The sequence below is a fragment of the Brassica rapa genome, chromosome A02 (genome assembly GCF_000309985.2).
Source record: "Brassica rapa cultivar Chiifu-401-42 chromosome A02, CAAS_Brap_v3.01, whole genome shotgun sequence".
In the NCBI taxonomy this organism is placed as follows: Eukaryota; Viridiplantae; Streptophyta; class Magnoliopsida; order Brassicales; family Brassicaceae; genus Brassica; species Brassica rapa.
In genome coordinates, this window is record NC_024796.2 from 9,896,600 (window position 1) to 9,917,828 (window position 21,229).

At 35.4% G+C, this 21,229-nt stretch overlaps 1 protein-coding gene across 1 annotated transcript; it reads left to right on the forward strand.

Moving 5' to 3' along the window:
• The first annotated feature begins 14,183 nt into the window (after positions 1-14,183).
• LOC103852424 (probable pectate lyase 5) lies at positions 14,184-16,095 on the forward strand. Its single transcript, XM_009129329.3, has 4 exons — positions 14,184-14,431; positions 14,516-15,256; positions 15,350-15,488; positions 15,581-16,095. The coding sequence occupies exons 1-4, from the start codon at positions 14,313-14,315 to the stop codon at positions 15,800-15,802; spliced, it is 1,221 nt and encodes a 406-aa protein (XP_009127577.2). The 5' UTR covers positions 14,184-14,312; the 3' UTR covers positions 15,803-16,095.
• Positions 16,096-21,229: the final 5,134 nt, after the last annotated feature.

The window sequence follows — 21,229 nt, forward strand, 5'->3', positions numbered from 1 at the left end:
GGTCACAGTGGATCCAATGGGAAGAAGTGGTGGATTAGCACTTTATTATAACAATGATTATCCAGTAAAAGTGCTATATTCTAGTAACCGAATGATAGATGTGGAAACCGAGGTTATGGGGAAAACGGCTTATATCACTTTTGTGTATGGTGATCCAAATCAACAAATGAGGGACCATGTATGGGAGCGCTTAACTAGATATGTAATTTCACGATCAGAACCATGGTTTGTTATTGGAGATCTAAATGAGATCACAGGAAACCATGAAAAAGATGGAGGAGCTTTAAGAAATGCGGATTCTTTTATTCCTTTTAATAATATGATCAGAAATAGTGGGTTACTGGAATTTCCGGCGAGGGGTAATAAAATGTCATGGCAAGGGAGAAGAGGAAAAGGGAAAGGGGCAGTGATGGTTCGGTGCCGGCTGGATCGCGCCTTGGCAAATGAAGAATGGCATACTTTATTCCCATGCTCTTATACAGAATATTTAAAAATGGTGGCATCGGATCATCGACCAGTGGTAGCTTATTTAGAAGATAAAGTTACTAGAAGAAAAGGGCAATTTCGATTTGATAAGAGATGGGTTGGAAGAGATGGTTTCATGGAGTCCATATCAATGGGATGGTCGGATCCTAGGGAAGATAGAACTGAGGGTCCAGGGAAGAGTTTTGTGGCAAAAATTAGTAATTGTCGTCATGAAATTGCTAAATGGCGGAAAAACAATCCACCTTATGGAAAAGAAAAAATAAATGAATTACAGCAAGCTCTGGAGGAGGTACAGACAGATAACACAAGGACTCAAGAAGATATAATGGAAGTGTCTAGGAAATTACAAGAGGCTTATAGGGATGAAGAAGAGTATTGGCACCAAAAAAGTAGGAATATGTGGCACTCATCTGGAGATCTCAACACAAAATTCTATCATGCTTTAACTAAACAGCGACGGATACGAAACAGGATTGTTGGGTTACATGATGCAGATGGGAATTGGATTACCGAGGAAAATGGGGTAGAAAGGGTGGCTGTTAGTTATTTTGAGGATTTATTTACCTCTTCTTCACCTACAGAGTTTGATGATTTTCTGATGGAAATTCTTTCGACTATCACCCCTCAAATAAATCAACGTTTGTTGAGATTAGCTACGGAGGAGGAGGTTAAGGAGGCTCTTTTATGATGCACCCAGAAAAGGCACCTGGACCGGACGGTATGACAGCATTATTCTTCCAACACTCCTGGCACATTATTAAGGCAGATTTGGTGGAGCTGGTGAACGAATTTTTGGTTTCCGGAGAAATGGATGCTAGATTAAATATTACTAATATTTGTATGATTCCAAAAACGGAGAGACCTACAAGGATGACGGAATTGAGACCAATAAGTCTTTGTAATGTGGGATACAAGATTATTTCAAAGGTTTTATGTCAGAGATTGAAATTATATCTTCCCAGGCTCATCTCAGAAACTCAATCGGCGTTTGTAGCTGGAAGGTTGATTTCGGATAATATTCTTATAGCGCAGGAAATGTTTCATGGGCTGCGAACCAATAAAGCATGCAAAGGAAAGTATATGGCAATAAAAACGGATATGAGTAAAGCATATGATAGAGTGGAATGGGATTTTATTAAAGCTTTACTTCGAAAGATGGGTTTTGATTCTCACTGGATCAAGTTAATGATGGAATGTATAACTTCAGTTCAATATCGGGTTCTACTAAATGGACAACCGCGTGGTCTCATTGTTCCACATAGAGGATTACGTCAGGGGGATCCTCTGTCTCCCCACTTATTTATTCTTTGCACAGAGGCTTTGATCGCAAATATACGAAAGGCAGAGGCAGAGAAACGGCTAACGGGAATGAAGGTGGCAAGAGCATGTCCATCAATATCTCATTTGCTTTTTGCGGATGACAGTCTTTTCTTTTGTAAGGCTCAAAAAGAAGAATGTCGAACCATTCTTAGGATATTAACGGAATATGAACAGGTATCTGGTCAGCTTATAAATTTCGATAAGTCATCGATTCAATTTGGACATGAGATTGAGGAAGGGACCAGACAGGAATTACGGGATATTCTGGGGATTCAAAACTTAGGCGGAATGGGTTCTTATTTGGGGCTGCCTGAAAATTTGGGGGGATCTAAGATACAAGTTTTTAGCTTTGTGCAGGAGAGGTTAAATTGTAGAGTTACCGGATGGGCTTTTCGGTTTTTCACAAAAGGAGGAAAAGAGGTGATTATTAAGTCAGTGGTCACAGCTCTACCTAATCATGTGATGTCATGTTATCGACTACCTAAGGCAACTGCAAAGAAGTTGACGAGTGCGGTAGCACAATTCTGGTGGAGTCCAGGGGGAAGTACTAGGGGTTTGCATTGGAAATCGTGGGACAAAGTATGTCTTGATAAGGAAGAAGGGGGTTTGGGGTTCAAAGACATCACTGATTTTAATACAGCGATGCTTGGCAAACAGCTTTGGCGTCTCATAGAGAAACCAAACTCGTTATTTGCCAGAGTTTTTAAAGGTCGGTACTACAGGAATGCTTCACCCCTGGAACCGATTCGCTCATATTCTCCATCCTATGGATGGCGGAGTATTGTCTCTGCTAGATCTCTGGTAAGCAAAGGACTAATCAAAAGGGTGGGAACAGGCTCTTCTATATCTGTATGGAATGATCCATGGCTCCCAACCACTCGCCCGAGACCAGCTAATAAAAATCAACATAATTTATATCCGGACCTTACAGTGGACTCACTTATTAATTCCACTTCGCGTACTTGGAATTCTCAGGCAATTCGGGCTTTGGTGGAACCACAAGATGCAAAAATTATAGAAAGTCTACCACTGAGTAGAACTCAGAGGATAGATCGGGATGGATGGCATTTTACCAAAAATGGCAAATATACAGTTAAATCAGGATATCAGGTGGAGAGGATTTACCCAGATAGGGCACGACCACCCTCTATGATTGGGCCTACGGTCAATGACTTAAAGGCTTATTGCTGGAAAATAAAATGTCCACCAAAGTTAAAACATTTTCTCTGGCAACTCTTATCAGGAAGTATAGCAGTTAGGAAAAATTTACAAGGGAGAGGGATTAAAGGAGATATCTGTTGTGCTAGGTGTGGAGCCGATGAGGAATCGATAAATCATGTTTTTTTCGAATGTCCTCCAGTGCTTCAGGTTTGGGCTCTTTCGAAGATACCGTCGAACCCAGATGTTTTTCCAACAAAGTCGCTTTTCACAAATATAGATCATCTCTTTTGGAGAGTTCTACCACAGATGGAGGATCATCAGTTTGCCTGGATTTTATGGTACATATGGAAAGGACGTAATAATAAAGTGTTTAGTAATTTGGATATTGACCCAATGGATACACTCAAGTTGGCCGAAACAGAATCTAAACTATGGGCGGAGGCCCAGGTTTTAAATGAGCAGAGAACGGAACCACGCCCTATGGTTACGTCTTTGCCGAGAATTCCGGGTAGATGGTGTTTTATAGATGGTTCTTGGAAAGATAATGATATCTTTTCAGGGCAAGGATGGCTTAGTACACTAGTGGGTTTTAATGGTTTATTGGGGGCGAGGAATGTTCGATCTAGTCTTTCTCCTCTTCATGCGGAGATGGAAGCGCTACTCTGGGCAATGGAATGTATGAGGAACTTACGTCAATTTCAGGTCACATTTGCAACAGATTGTTCTCAATTGGTGAAGATAGTTTCGGAACCAGAAGAATGGCCAGCTTTTGCAGATTATTTGGACGATTACAAGATCCTGAAGGCGAGCTTCACAAGATCAGACATCATCCATGTCCCACGAATGCTAAACACTATGGCGGATAGCCTAGCCCGTCAAGCTAGGATGCAGCTGTCGTATGTTGTTCATATGGATGAAGATCACCCAGTTTGGTTTACAGAGTCAATATGAGTCTGTAAAAGTCGATGACAAAAAAAAAAAATAATAATAATGTGTTTTTATTAAAAATAACGAAACTAATAATCACATCCCGCGCAAAGCGCGGATTATTACCTAGTAATCATATAAACGCCATTCCAAAAACAAATATCTATATCTATGATAACAAGCTTCTTTCACTTTCACCATTTCACTCTACTCTTTCATTCTGAATATTTCGTCTCGCTTTTCTAATATGGTTATCTGATGAGTGATCACGCAGGCTAAAGAAAAAAAAATATTGCTCAAATTTTTTAAAAAGAAATTAGGAGCATACAGCCAAATTAAACTACGGATTTCTGAAAAACTGGTGGCGCGACAATGACCGGTGCATCGTAGATCGGAGGGCTGACGGTGAAGGGCATGTTAGTGATGAACGTTCGAGATACGACCCATGAATGCAGGGGTGTTGTCAGACAAGGCTCACATGGACGAACGTGACCTTTATGTGATTTACCACGTCAGCCACTGTCTCTAATCCAAAACCAAAATGGTTTCCGATTATTGGATCTGGAACCGGTTCCGATGATGTCCTACTACGACACCGTACTTTTTGTCTGAAAATAATTAAGTTCACATTAGTGTTAATTTTGTGAGGCAGCAATAATTGGTGGGGAAATGGGTGGGGCCCATTAATCCATTGTCCTCACTCCTTACTCCTTAATCATTCAACAAAGGAAATTTCGGAAAACATAATTCGAGATTATTAAATAGACCGACAAATGTAAATGCTTATGATTTTGTATTTGAAAGCTGTATAATGTTTCCAAGTTTTCTAACTCTAACCAGAGATGGTGCGAAAGTAAAAGAAACGAAAGATGGAGAGACGTGATCAGAAACTAAGTAAACAGCCATTACCGATAATATACACGTAGCAAAAGAAGAAAACAATGAAGTTGTGACAGAATGTATATACGTCGCAATGGTTTGTGAAGTTCGTTGAACTATAAAAAGACTGTAAATGTTTTAAAGGTGTTGTAAAAGAGGAGAAGGTTTATCCTAAGACGTTGCGTTGTACAGTTAACATCCGATGGAGTTATTTATTGGTTCATGTGACATTTAACCCCATATAACATTCAACGAACGCGTCATGAAATTATTATTTTTAAATTAATAGATCATATAACAGAATATATAAGTTAGAATAACAAAATAGCCGTTCGCTGTAAAAAAAATAAAATGTCTAAAACTAAAACGCGTAAAACTAATGTCTTTTAATTACAACAAATTAAACAATTTACCTACAACTAAGTCTAGAACCATATTCAACTCGAAAAGCCCTAGTTCCTTCTCTAGCACGACTATTGAGGAGTTAAACCTGATTTCATTCTTCAAGGCTGGTGACACATATATTTGTCGGCATCTCTTTTGTCCTCCTCTTGTGTGTTTCTCCCCAGTGTCCTGCTCATGTTTCTGTTCTATGCATTGGTTCTCTTAACTGTTGTGCTTTGTTTTGGATTTTAGCATCCTCTACTAAGATTTTAGTCATCTCAAAGATTGGTTTAAGACCATCAGAACGAGATTTTCTCTGAGGGTTCCGGAAAGAGTTACATGTTAGCTTGGCTCGCTGTTTCACCTAGTTGGGTCTGATTTGCTCCGGTAAGACCAGTTCTCCAAATTTCATGTATTCTACCTTTTTATCGGCGACTTCCCCTCTATTTCCGGCAAACATCTCTGCTCCGTCATTTATCCGTTTGATTGGCTGTCTAATGATGAGCTAACAATTCCAACAGTTTTGGCATGACTCATTAAGATATCTATAGTTTCTTAAGATTTCTGGTGGATTCAGTGGGTTTGTATTTAAAGCTTAATGTATATCCTTATTTTATGAAGATTTTACTGTTGGATTCGCTGGGTTGGGTTTTACTTCCATCATTCTCTTTTATAGAGGAGAGTTCATCACCATTATACCTCCTTTATATGACATAAGATGTCCTCTCGCCTTTCTTACCGAGCGATCATTTCAGTTTATCCACCATTTTGTTATCTTGCGTATCGGTCTATACGGGACCAGGAGATGCAAACGAGAGTACATGTGTGTGTGATTCTCGTAGGTGAGGGTTGGTATTCAACGTTGGAAAAAATAACTAAATTTTAGTTATCCAACTTTGTCGTCAAGACTCCATCGACGCATTTAAGCTTTGGCTCGAATTTGTAGTCATCTTTATATGAAGAATTATTTTGTTTAACTTCTACAATTATTGTAGTTTATGTTTCTTGTCAAAAACATAGATAATTATCTCTTGCTATAGTAGTAACCAAGCTTGAACTTATTTAAATATATAAAAAACTGTGTCTAAAATTTTTGTTTCCTGAACTTCAATCCATGATCAACTAGACAAAATCAACAAAAATTAAGATCATGACATTAAACAATATATAAAATATATCGCAAATGATATGACATTTTAATTTTACAAGTTCATCGTAACAAACCATATATGCAAGCAAATCGACTACGTACGCTAGGTGTGGGCATGGAGCGGACATAATGTCAATTTTAGTATTTGTGATTTGCTTCGCAGTTTATGGACATCTGGTGTTTCAATTTGCTTTGTTTCGGAAAATTACTGACATCCGGATGGATATCCGAAAAATTTACAGATATTTTCAAATATTTATGAATATTTACGAATATTTCGTCCACTTTATTCAATACAAGTAAATCTAAAAAACTATACAAGTTTGTTTACAAAAAATATATTTTACATAATATAAAACAAAAGTAAAAATTAGTGAAATTATATGTTCCATAAAAAAATATTATTTTTTTATAAAACATAAAAGTTAAGAAAAATTGTAGTTTTTCTAAAGTTTTTTTTATTTTTCTTAATTTAATATGTAATTTTATATATTAAATTATTAAGATTATATGTTAAAATAATAGTTATATAAAATTTTACATTTACAACTCTCTATTTAATTGTACATATACTTCTAAATGTGTAAAAAGGAACGGAGCGAATATTTTACCGTTAATTTTTTTAGCATTTATGGTTTGCTTCATTTTTAATGGATATTTAATATTTGCTTTCCTCGAAGATTTTCGGATATCCAGATTTTTTTTATTGAAACGAATAAGGAATCAAATCAAATTTTAACAGATAAATTTCCTAGTCCTAACGTACTCTATGTAAAATTATCATGTTGATATTATTAAGAAGAACATGTATACATATTTTTCATCAATTGAAGATTTAGCCGCAAGAGAGGTTGGTTAGAATTTTATCATTATTTTATTTTTATTTTCTATCAACACTTTTGCTTTATTAAAAAGTCACTTTATTGCAAAACAAAACAATCAGAGGTTCACAAAAGGGTAATCTTTTTTTACTAAAGCATCTGTAGCTAATTCTTTCAGGTCGCAGAAAAAAAGCATCAGTAGTTAGTAACTACTAGCTACGTTAAGGAAAATTAGGCGTTAATACGTAGGCAAGGCACGTACTCATGTTATCGTATAAAAGTGTATGTATCCATTCTCTTCGAGTAATGACTTCAAAACAAACGACCTATTGATTGCGCGGAACGCACTTCATCATTTGTATATTTATTTTCCAAATGGATTCTCCATCACGTCCCTTTATTTTAGCCAAAAAATTGCAACAAATTAAGCATTTTAATGCAAAAAAAATCTCATCTTATTAAGAATTGCACCACCTTTGTTTGTCAAAACATTATTCTTAAAATGTGCATATTATATTATCCACTTGACATGTGTATATATATAAACCGGGTCTCGTGGTCTGGTGGTAAAGGAACCTCTGCTGAGGTGCCCGCCATCACGAGTTCGAGCCCCGGCCACATCAGATTTAACATGGTTTTCGTTTGGCATCCAGGACTTTCCTCGCCAGTTCTGGTTAGACGCGGTGGGATAGTCGGACTAAGTGAGAGATCCGGATATCTGGATTATAAAAAAAAAAATGTGTATATATATAAGGTCAAAATATCAGAGATAAATAATTGAATTTGGTATATGAAAAGTTATTTTGCAGTCCATTTCTTATGTACAATGTTTTATACTGATTACAGCGAAATAGAAACATATAAACACGATGGTATGTTTTATACTCAATTTTTAAACGCAGTACTATTTTGGAATCAATACGAAATAATCAACGCTGGTTGACAGAGAAACAGTTACCTAGAGATTTTAGCAAGCTATTAAATAATAAAACTAGATTTTGACCCGCGCTTAAAAAGTGCGGGTTTTTTTCCGGCAAAAATAAAAGTTTAAATTGATTATTATTTTGTGTTCATATAATTTTTTTAAGATTAAAGTCACCATTATTTATATTGATGTGATCAAGCATCTGCGTTTTTGAATTTTGGTTGAAATGTTTTTAAAAATGATGTTTGTTTTTCTAATAGTATAGGAATTATGTTGGTATTGGAAAGATTGTTGCACACAACTATATATATATATATATATATTAACTATCAAAATTTAAAAATATAAAAGCAAATATATAAAAGGGATTTAATCTGTAGTTATTATAAAGCTATATTTTTTTTTCTATACATAGTCAATATTTAAATTATTGTTGAAAATTAAAATCTAAGTTTTTAATTGCAGGTTTATTAATATGGGTGTAAAATGGGTTTTAATATAAACTATGATATTGTCATATATACATGGTACGTTTTTTTTATTTTACATGTCCTATTAGAAACATACCATATATAGGTCTGTTTATTTATACTGCTGGTACGTACGATTTTATATATACCTTTATCAAAATATACGACATTATAAGGATTAAAAGCCTTTTAACTAACGTTGAGTAATATATGGTAATAGGAGAAATAATAGGTAGACCAATATACTATTAGTTAAATGAAAGGGTGCAGTAATCTTGTTTAAGTAGATTTTTCAAGACTGCTTCCCTTTTAATAGAATAGACTAGATTTAAGCGCGGGTTTGTTTTCAAAATCAAATAAATTCTTTTGAAATTATTTTTATAGATAATATATAGTTTGGACATATTTATCCGGAACTGCGTATCGAACCATACCAAATTAAAAACAATAAAATCAACTGAACTGAATTTCATAAATAACCTAACAAATCATATATATCTGAAATAAAAAAAATAAACAGAACCGAGAACCAAACGGAACTTGTCATTAACCCGTGAACCGACACCGATTAACCTGACCAAGACTCAGAACAATCTTATAATATTTTTAAAATTTTGATTAAATTTCAGATATACATTATAATAGTATATAAAACTGAATCAACTATTTGATCCGCGATTTTAAAGCGCGAAAGTATGTTTTGACAAAATTTTACTTTAAAAAAAGATAATGATATTTGTTCCTTGCGTTTTTATATTTGCTATATTTTATTAAAATACAAATCTGAAAATAAACTGCATCCAATTTTTATATTCAAGAAATCATTTTAATTTTGAGGTGTATATTCATATTCTAAAAGTTTGAAAAAGTTTGTTAGTATTTTTTAAGTTGCAGTCTTTTATATTCATATTTCTTAAAAGTTAAATTTGTAATATTTTGTATACGCTAAAAAATAAATGAGGACATGTATTTAAAGAAATCAAATATTCCACATGTTACGCTAGAAAATTAAATGAAACAGCATTAGTAAATTATCTCAATAGATATGGTATAGTTAGAGAAAATAAAGGTAAGGCCAAAAAAATATTAATGAATAGGTGCAACAACCTTTCATAAGTAGATTTTTTAGGACTTCTTCTTAGGGATGGCAATTGGACCGCGACCCGCGGGCCTGGCCCGTAAAAGTTCCATGCGGGGCGGGTTTGGGCTTAGATACCTTAGGCCCGATAAAGTGCGGGTATTGCGGGTTGGGTAATTCGGGTTTGGGCCATAGCGGGCTGGGTCTACGCGGTTTAGCGGGACGTGGGAAACCCGCACTTCTTCATTTTCATCCTTCAGCCTTCTCACCGATAAGGAGACGACTCTTGCGACCACCGGAGCTTCTCTCCTTCCTCCAGCCACCGTCGGAGCTTCTCTTATTTGTTGATCAACCACCATAGGCCGTAGCTTCTCTTTCTCGGTTAAACAGGTGTCGATTTCTTTAACTTTGTAAGTTATGGGTGCTACTACCATGGCTGTTCCAGTTGCTATGGGTGCATACATCTGTAGTTATGTAACTTTAACTTTGTAAGTTACACTTTTTAACGTGCAATTAACACTTGTTCTTGGATAAAGACAACTGCAATTAACTGAATACAGACGAGGCCGAACAAGAGTTGAGTCTTAAGATACAATCAGAGTGAACTTAACGTGCACAAGAAGACACAGATTAATAAGCATTATGTACACATCACGCTAGATACATTTAATACATTATATAATTGTTTTTTTTTGTTTCTGGGAAAATGGGTTAAGTGTAGAGCATTCTTCAATCTCCAGACTCTGCTTCTTCCTCCACTTTGATCCCCGACAATGACCTTCTTCTTATTATATAATACAGTCCGATGCATTACCCACCTGCAACATCGTTAGAAACCAGCCTTAATAATGAGACACTGAGTAAAGAAAGTTGGATAAAAGACACCAGATGCAAACCTTTGAAAGGTATAGTTGGGCAAAATACGCCTCGTGAACTCTTTTGGTGACTCTCGCAAAATACGCCTTGTTAGTTTTTGTAAATTAGAAATAATTAGTTTTTAAAAAAATAAATTTAAAATATTTACAAAATTAAAAACCCTAACAAATAAACCTAAACACACAATACCTATTCTCTCACGGTCTCACGACTCATCGTGATTTTGTGAGGAAAACATAAACACAAAAAAAACTTGAGAAAGCAAGAGGCTATGGATCCTAATTTCAAGCTATTCGATACCTGTGACTTGGACACACAAGGACTGATAGCAGCTCTTAACGCTACTTCTGATGCTGAGGTTTTTTGTGATGATGGAAAGAAGCAAGAACGGAAACGAAGGCTGATCGAAGTAGATGATGATGAAGGTGATACTGATGTTGAAATCACTTTTCCTCCCACCCAATCCTCTCAGCCTGGCAAACAGACTAGTACCGGATCAGGGAGTGTCTCAAACTCAAAGAAACCCATGGTCCAGTCATCTATTTACGGTGGAATTGGATCGTCTTCAAAGGCGCATCAAGGGAAAAAAAACCGGTTGCTGCTGCAATACGTGGAGGGAGGAGGTGTTCCAAGCCGTCTCCAAAAAGTGGAAAAAAAAAAGGTTTCTGAGGCAGACTCAGTGCAGCCGCAAAACGTGGATGATGATTCTGACGAGGACGATGAGGATGCTGATAGGAAGAGTAGGCAAAGGTCAGATGTTTGGGTGGATTTTTGTGTGATTCGAAAGCCCAATGGAGAGGAGAAAGCTAAGTGCAATCATTGCAAGAATGAGTATGCTTGGAGCTCTCACGGGCATGGAACTACGTCTTTGAAAAGACATCGTGGCATATGCAAAATGTACACAAGGTTGAATGGGAAGATGAATGTCAATGCTCAAGGCAGGTTACAGCCTCGGAAATATGACCATCTTGTGTTTAGGCAGCTGGTAGCTAAGACAATAGTCCAGCATGATCTCCCATTTTCGTATGTGGAGTATGAAAAGGTGAGAGACACTTGGAGTTATTTGAATGCTGATGTCCAAACCATTTGTCAAAACACGGCGAAAGCAGATGTGTTCCGGTTGTATGAAAGCGAGAGAGATACACTGAAGAGGGAATTGGCGAGTCTTCCTGGAAGAGTTTCCTTGACGTCTGATTTGTGGTCATCGCTAAAACGTGAGGGTTATATGTGTGTGACGGTTCATTACATTGATTGAAATTGGAAGTTGAACAGCAAGATCCTGACGTTTTGTGCTTTATCACCACCACATACGGGTATGAATGTTGCGATGCAGCTCCTTGAATCACTGAAAGAGTGGGGAATAGAAAAAAAGGTGTTCTCTATCACATTGGATAATGCTACAAGCAACGACTCGATGCAAGATATTGTGAAATCGCAGCTGATGTTGAATGATGACTTGTTGTGTGGCGGAGAGTTTTTCCATGTCAGATGTGCAGCTCACATACTTAACCTCATAGTGCAAGATGGTTTGAAGGTTATTGGAGGTTCTTTGCGCAAAGTAAGAGAGAGTATTAAGTATGTATTAGCATCGGAAGCGAGTGAAGTATTGTTTGATAAATGTGTGGTTGCTGCTGGTATAAAGGAAAATGCGGGTCTGATACTGGATGTGCAGACAAGATGGAATTCGACTTTCTATATGCTTGAAAGAGCAATCAAGTTCCGCAAAGCGTTTGTTAAGTTGGAGACATTTGATAGGAGAGGTTATAAAATGGCACCTACGGCTGAGGAATGGACAAGAGCCGAGAATATCTGCGGTTTTTTGGGACCTTTCGCTGTGATTACAAGTTTGATGTCTGGTTCCAATTACCCGACTTCAAACTTGTATTTCTATCAGGTTTGGTTGATCCATGATTGGCTTCGAATTAATGAAGAAAGCGAAGATGAGGTTGTCAGAGAGATGGTGCCACCGATGAAAGAGAAGTTTGATAAATATTGGGAAGAAGTCAGTTGTGTTTTCGCGATGGCAGTCGTCTTTGATCCACGTTTTAAGCTTTCTATTGTGGATTGTTGTTTAGGGAAGCTTGACATGAGTACACGTGATGCAAAGTTGAGAAACTTGCGTGATAAGCTTAGTACTCTGTTTGAGTCTTACGACAAAAAATCCAAGACTAACTCACCTTCTACAGAGCCACGTGAGACGGTTCCACAAAATGTTTGTGCTGAAGGGTCAATGGGTATGTTTGAGAACTACAATGTGAGTGTTTCGATTTTTTTTTTAACATTCTGTTTATTTATTTTTTTAAAATAGTTTTTGATCCTTTTTTAAACTTTCATAGGATTTCTTTGCGTTTCGCAAAGTCAGCGGTGTTGTGAGTGGAAAAACACCTCTAGAAGCTTATCTTGATGAACCACCCTTGGACTTTAATAGTTTCCGGAGCATGGACATTCTCAAGTGGTGGAAAGATAATACTCATAGGTATGGCGATTTGTCAGCAATGGCTTGTGATTTACTGAGTATTCCTATTACAACAGTGGCTTCAGAGTCTTCCTTTAGCATTGGATCGCGAGTCCTTAATAAATACAGGAGCCGTCTACTCCCGAAGAATGTGCAAGCTCTGATCTGTACTAGGAACTGGCTAAAGGGATATGAAGCTTATGAACATGGTAAAATATTCACATTATCATATAATTTTGAGTACCATGACTATTAATATTTACTAACTTCAACTATTGTTATTTTTTAAAGATGAAATTCATGATGAAGAAGAGAAGCTACCATCATTTGAATCCATTGTCAATGGTGAAGATGAAGATGAAGAAGAAGAAGTTTGATTTTATTTTATTTTGATTTGGTGTTTTGCTTTTATCTACATTTAGAATGACTGTTTGGATTTGGTTTTTCATTATCTTTGGGATTCATCGTTTGGATCTGGTTTTTTTTTAATTTAAATTTGGTTAAGATTTGAAAAATTTGCAGTGTTTGTCTGTGCTTTTAATAATGTAATTTAGTAATTTGCAAACAATATCATTATCACTTAAATGATGCATTGGTATCAGTCCTACATACGAGTCATATGGTACGAGTAAAACACTTGGTATTGACTTGTATACGATGAAATCTAATAATTGACATATTGTGTTGCCAACATAATGTTGGTAATGACTTGATATAAAATCTAATGCCGTTTTTTCTTTTGTGCTTTTGGTGAAATTTATATTTAACTATGTTAGACTAATCTTGATTTTTATTTACTATCAGCATACAGCAGTGCCGCAAAGGACCACCGGATAGAGAGACTTGGACTACCGGCGGGGCGGGCCACGGCGAAGCGGGGCGGGCCACGGCGGAGCGGGGCGGGTGGTATCGTTTGCCACTAATATTCGACGACCCGCGGGCTGCCCGCAAAAGGCTTAAGATGTTAGCGGGGCGGGTTTGGGCTTAAGGATTGAGACCGCGGGTTGTGGCGGGCCAACCCGCAAAAAACCGCCGGAGAGAGAGACCGCGGCGGGGCGGGTGGTACCAATTGCCATTCCTACTTCTTCTCTTTTAATAGTATAGATTCAGATGCTCACGAGAGCTCCCATAGTGTTCATTTTTTTTTCCTCTTATCATATTCCTAATCAACAAGTAGGTTTAGTAAATAGTATAAATTAAAGAATCTGAAAAGAGTGGGCCCTTCATATAAAATTAAAAACTCAGAAATTAAGGGTAAGAGATTTTCCTATATAAGAAGCTGAAGCCTCTCTCACCCTTTTTTATCTTATCACCAAACAAAAACATTCAAATCTCATAACACATTAATAAATAAAATTCTCTTGAGAGACAATAAGGAGAATGACACTTCTTCACTTGTCTCTCTCCCTATTCTCATGTCTCCTCCTTGTCCTAGGTCCGACCTTCATCGACTCTGCTCATGTCTCCGACCCCGAACTAGTAGTTCAAGAAGTAAACCAGTGAGTAATCTTTTCCTACATCGTCTCGTATTTGCATACTGAACATCCAGCATTTTAACAGTGCTGTGTGTTATATATTTACAGGAAGATTAATGCGTCTAGGAGGAATCTTGGTGTCCTCTCATGTGGGACAGGAAACCCTATCGATGATTGTTGGAGATGCGACAAGAAATGGGAGAAAAACCGACAACGACTAGCTGATTGTGCCATTGGATTTGGCAAACACGCAATAGGCGGCCGTGACGGCAAAATCTACGTGGTGACCGATCCTAGCGACAAAGACGTGGTTAACCCTAAACCGGGAACCCTAAGACACGCAGTGATCCAAGACGAGCCGCTATGGATCATCTTCGCACGTGACATGGTCATAAAACTGAAAGAAGAGCTGCTCATGAACTCGTTCAAGACCATTGACGGCCGTGGAGCGAACGTCCATATCGCCGGTGGCGCGTGCATCACTGCCCAGTATGTGACCAACATCATCATCCACGGCATCAACATCCACGACTGCAAGAAGAGAGGGAATGCTTACGTCAGAGATTCTCCGTCGCATTACGGGTGGAGAACGGCATCTGACGGTGACGCTATCTCGATTTTCGGAGGGTCCCACGTGTGGGTTGACCACTGCTCGTTGTCTAACTGCGCGGACGGTCTGGTCGACGCCATTCATGGATCTACGGCTATTACGATCTCTAATAACTACTTGACTCACCATAACAAGGTGATGCTCTTGGGACACAGTGATTCGTACACGAGAGACAAGAACATGCAAGTCACCATTGCGTTTAATCATTTTGGTGAAGGGCTTGTTCAGAGAATGCCCAGGTAAATAAAGTTACCTTTTGTAGAGTTTTGCTAAATATGCCATTTAATTATTATATTATTTTCTAAGGCCCTTTAACTTTGGGATTTATACAGATGTAGGCATGGATATTTTCATGTGGTAAATAACGATTATACGCATTGGCAAATGTATGCAATTGGTGGGAGTGCAGCTCCAACTATAAACAGTCAAGGCAATAGGTTTCTTGCTCCCAATGACCATGTCTTCAAAGAGGTAAATTAAGAGCTAATATTCTAATACATATATTTCTATTTTACTCATATATGTATGAGAATATTGAAGTACAAGTATTTGATTTGAAAAAGGTGACTAAATACGAAGATGCACCACAAAGCAAATGGAAAAAGTGGAACTGGAGATCAGAAGGTGACCTTTTCCTAAACGGTGCGTTTTTTACGCCTGCGGGTGGAAGAGCCTCTTCGAGCTACGCTAAGGCTTCAAGTTTGTCGGCTAGACCATCCTCGTTGGTGGCTTCCGTCACGGGCAATGCTGGTGCTCTCTACTGTAAGAAAGGATCTCGATGTTAATCCCACCCAACTACTTAAATTATATTCCATCTAATTAAACAAGGAAAAAGATGTGTTGGCCTCCTATGTCAATTTTTAATTTACCCTTTAGTTTTATTATGGGGGAGGGTTAAAGTTGTAAGTTGGATTTGATGTGGATACTAAAGTATTGTATGGATTCCCTTTGGACCAATGGGTTTCTTATAAACTTTTTCGGAGTAGGAACCAGTGTCTGTTGTGGTGGGGATGTGTACAAGTGCTGCAAGATTGTTGATTATATATAATAAAAATGAAATCAACAGCTTAGTTATCAACGTCCGTGTGTTAGCATAATTACATGTAAATTAGCACCGTCTTTTTTTTCGCATTACACATGTTTGAATTTTGATGGTCGAGGCAACAAAGACGTAATAACTACATATTATCGGTAAATTAACTGTTTATAACAATGATCAATGTATACTGTTGCATATTGTAGTTGAAATGTAAAATTATTATGGCCTTGTATAGAATATATTCATATAGTTATTTCGGTTGGAGCGCAACATGGGCATATCTAATTTTTTGGATGACATTAAATTTGTCTGCAAGATCTGTAATAAGTGAGAGGTCAGTGTGGTTTTGTGAATCTGACAAAACTAAAAAAACAGACTCCACCAATTGGACCAGATCTGGATCTTGCTCTTGCTATTGCGTTCCCGAGATGAGGAGAAATTAATAAATTTCGCTTTGGACAACTATCGCAATAAAAGGAGAAGGAACCAAAAGATAAAATGAAGAGCTGCAATTTTTCAACGTGAAATAGGATGTACAATAAATGTTGCTTCTATCTAACTAATCATGTGACTAGTTTAATTTTTTTTTAAAGTTAAACTAAATGATCTGGAAGTCACAAGTTATAGTTGCGTTGAGAAATGTTTATTTTCTCCAACTAAAAGTTAAGTTACATGATCTACATTACTTAAGTGGAAATCTTAGAAGTCCTATGTCTAAATTTTGTTCGAAAAATCTGTTTTCTAAAAAGAGTTAAACTACATAATATAATTTGTCATAGATCAATGACAGTTTATATTATGTAGTTTAACTCTTTTTAGAAAATAGATTTTGGATTCAGAAACCGTTTAATCATTAAAATAATAAAGTTTAAAGTCACCTACTCACAGATTTCAATTTTAATTTTGAATGAGAACCATATACCTTCTCCTTGTGGGATTAAACTTTGTCGGCGGAGAGTTATTTCTGTTTTTGTTAATTGGGGACTGTAGACTAATTTGGAATAACTACACTAATTGTGATACCATGTGATAGTTTTGCTTTTTTTTCTTTAGAATTTAGAATGGGACACAACCTTCACGTTCATCGTTACTTGTTCCTATGTAAAAGAAGAAAAAAACAGAAAGAGTCATGCTTCACTTCACTCTCATCGCAACTCGTTCATGTTTAAGAGTGCTAAGATCCAAATGATCGAAATTGGTTTTAACCAAACAAACAAAGAAAGCTAAATGAACACTCATGAACATTGTCGGCAGAAGACAAAAGACACAGAACGTTATTTGACTTTCAAGCCAGTAAAACTTCGAGACGACCCACCAAAGTTTTTTCTTTTGTTAAATACGATCCACCAAAGTTACAAATACCGAATTATTAGAGCATTTCTAACTACACTCTATTTTTCTTTTAAATAAAATTTTAGAGTAAAAATATTTCAATTCATAGAGTAATCCATTTATCATTTTGTTTATCATTCTATTTTTTTTTTAAATATAATACCATTAGAATAAAATTCAACTCTATTATAGAGTTATTTTATTTTGAATAAAAAATTGAGTAAACCATTGAGATAATATTACAAATCAATGATTCTTCAACCCCATTAATGGGACCTGGACAACTTCAACTTTCAACCTTCAACCTTCAAAAGTTCTACTTTTTTACTTAAAAAAAAAAATCATCCCTTTGAATGTTTTGGCTTTGAGTTGTTCCAAGGGAAGAGCTGGTTACTTTTTTTTTGTTCAAGAATAGCTGGTTACAAATACATGTATTTCTATAATGAAACTCTACATAAATGTTTTATGTATGCGTATTAATACATGCATCAAAGATAACGTAAGTCATTTACACCTTTTATCTCTCTTTTCATATATCTTGTCACTTGCTTTTTTGCAATCTTTTATAAACATTGTATTTTGTATGAATGAGACGTCCCAGGCCTGTAGAATATTTGGACCTTGGAGCACAACTGCATACATACTAGTATACTACATTTACTCATAAAATATTTACCTTTGTGAAACCAACAATGGAGTTTAATCTTTAGTGATTTTGCTTACATTTGTGCATGATTGGTTGAATTATGACTGTAAAAAGTTAGCTTTAATATTTGTGTTGTACATGAGTTCATTGTAGCTGTAACTTTATTGTTGTAGATTGATAGTTAAATTGGGTGTAGATGTAAGTTTTTGGTTGTAGATATTTAAAATAAAATACTTAAGACATGTGATACATAAATAAATAATTACTTTTATTTATTAAATAATTTATATTAATAAAGAAATTATAATTTATCAAAGTTTACTATTATTTTATGCAACATGTATTTATAAAATTAAACAATTTAAATAGTACTCAAAATTAAATAAAATTATATATAATTTTCTTAAATTATAGTAAAACGTTAATATCTAAATAATAAAAATTATATCTACTATTATCTAATTTATTTGATATTATATATGATTCTACAGCTTAAATAATAAAATGTAGGTCTATTGCCTAAAATGCATAAGAGAAAGATTTTTTTAATTGTTTTTTATTAACGTTTAAATTAAAGTTAAATCATGACTGGTAAGAGTAAGTAGAAATTTGATATAGGCTTTAACTTAAAAAATAAACTATATCATGATCAGCAAAGTTTGATGATTTAAATATATATATAAATAAAGCAGAAAAAAGAGATAAAGGGGGAGATTTGTTAAGTTGTAGCCTGTCTGTAGCTTTAGTTTCTATATACAACCGTAAAAATTACCAAGTTTATATATTTATAAAGCTAAAGCCAAAAAATGAACAAATGGCTGTAGGAGAATTTTTTCTAAAGTGAAAGAATATTACTGTTGGAATATTTTTATTTTTATTATTTTTTTTCATTTTACAGCTGCATTAGATAAATCTACATAAAAAAAATACTATGACCAAAATCAACAGTATTTTTTTACAGTTACAGTCCAATGAATCATCTATAAAACCTAACCAACCACCCACAAAGGATGTCATGTAATACCCCATTCACCACTGGATACATAAAAAGTCAACAGTAAAAAGATTTATCGGTTGAATTTTCCGTATCCAAAACAAAATGGTTAACAAAAAAGAATTTAAATTAGACAATTGTTAATATTAAAGGTTAAAATAGCTTAAATAAAAAAAAAATTTGCTTCGTTTTGAAATATCATAGTTTTTAGCGGATTTCTCTCTTTTAACTAGAAAAAAACCTTAGTTACTTCTTCAAAATCATATCTTGGATCTATTATTATAACGAATATTAAACAAAAGACACATCGATGTTGTTTCAACTTGTATACCATATATTTATAATTATATATATACACTAATATACTCATATACATGAGGAACAAGCTCACACTGATACAGAGGAAGGGGGATGATAAATTTAGGCAGGGGATGCAGTTTTGGTTTTACACAAGATAGAAAAACTTGGAGTTTGATTGAAGTTCAATGAGGGAGGGGGTAGATTTTAATACATATATAGTACTTTGATAAAGGAAACACTATGATGTAAAAAATGATTTTCTTTTTTGAATTAAATTTAACATTCAATTCAAAAAAAATATATATATATATATTCATATACTTATATCACTATATAACAAAAATATTAATTTTTATGTTTAAAACTCTTTTATAGCCAAATATCTCGTCATCCGATTAGCAACGCATATGTTAGCAAGATAAGACAATATATCAGTGATATGCCAAAATAGTCGGTTCAACAAAAGTCCATCTTGCGGATGCTGAGACGGTTGTTCCACACACATCAACGATAATGTTTGGAAGTGACTTTGTTTTTTGGTTGTGCGGCTGCGACCTTGGTCTTGGACACCACATATGCATCCAGTTTCTTAGATCTTTTAGCTGCTGGTTTGATAAATGTACCTAAAATCTCCGTCATCAACATAATTGTCTTCCTAATCCATTATCAACGAAACAAAAATATGAACTGAAAGAAAGAAAATTTTTAACTTAGTGGCTCTCCCGAAGAATTAAAAGTAAAAGTAGTTTACCGTTTCTAGTTTAAAAAGCTGCTAAAAAACTTAGATATTTAATACGAAGCAAACATCTTACTTTCCATTTAAACAATTTTAACCTCTAACTTTTTTAAATTATCCATTCGAACCTCTCTTTTTGTTGGCCATGCCACTTTGGATATACGCAAAAATATTTAATCGTCAAAATCGATTAAATATTTGTTTTTCACGAACCTAAAACAACGTGGTCAACACAAAAGATATTTAAAATGAACAATTCAAATTGAAGGTTAAAGTGGTTTAGATAAAAGTTGAGGGTTATTTTGATTTTTTTAAGGTATGTTTGTTGGAGGTAATATGGTGGTTTTCTCTTATAACACATATATAGTTTTTAATGTTAAAAGGAGATTTTGAGTGTCTCTCAATGTTTATGAGATAGATCGATCATGAGATTTAGGAAGCTGTAAACAAATTTATTAACCAAGTTGTAAAAAGGTTTCAGTTATAACTTCCAGGTTCAATTCACTTTGGTCACTTAGCCATGCCATTTAGATGAATTAGTTGCGTATCGGATACAAAACCTCGTGGGACTAGTACTTGGGGATAGAAATCTTTTGGATTTCCGCGGTTATAAAAAAAATTTATTATATTTTATAGTTTGAAAATCATATCATCTTTGTATATTGACTTTATACCATTGGAAAGTCTTTTTTTTTTTTTGTCGAGACTAATGTTTCACTTGGTATGACGATGCTCTATCATTGTGCAGGTTTTGCGGTCGTGATGCCCTAACTTAGTCGGATACGGATCAATGGCACAATTTTGAGGCGAGAGTGCGTTTACAAATTGTGAGGTTATGGTGTGTTTATTTCACAAAAATAGTCTATGAATTTACTGGTTCTGAAAGTTAGGATGGGTTTTCACTGTTATCTTCAATGACCGTCCGTTGTTCGGGCCAGTTTGCTTAGTGTTGCTATAATATCAAAATCGCTATTTATCTCCTGGCTAATGCCATTAATACATGCAATGGTAAACACGATGGAACGAACGATCAGAAAAAAAGATTACTAAAATTTCAAAAGTCTGAGAAACCAATATAATTTCAAAACTCTTCCCTTTTAACTTCTTAATAATACCATTTGAAACTTGACAGGTTATATTTCTACTTTGATAGCCAACACGAATA

Bases quoted from the DNA above. Each gene is read 5' to 3' on its own strand.
- LOC103852424 (XM_009129329.3), top strand. From the start codon at position 14,313: ATGACACTTCTTCACTTGTCTCTCTCCCTATTCTCATGTCTCCTCCTT. The intron at 14,432-14,515 runs GTGAGTAATCTT...ATATATTTACAG, and splicing joins GTAGTTCAAGAAGTAAACCA to GAAGATTAATGCGTCTAGGA. The intron at 15,489-15,580 runs GTAAATTAAGAG...GATTTGAAAAAG, and splicing joins ATGACCATGTCTTCAAAGAG to GTGACTAAATACGAAGATGC.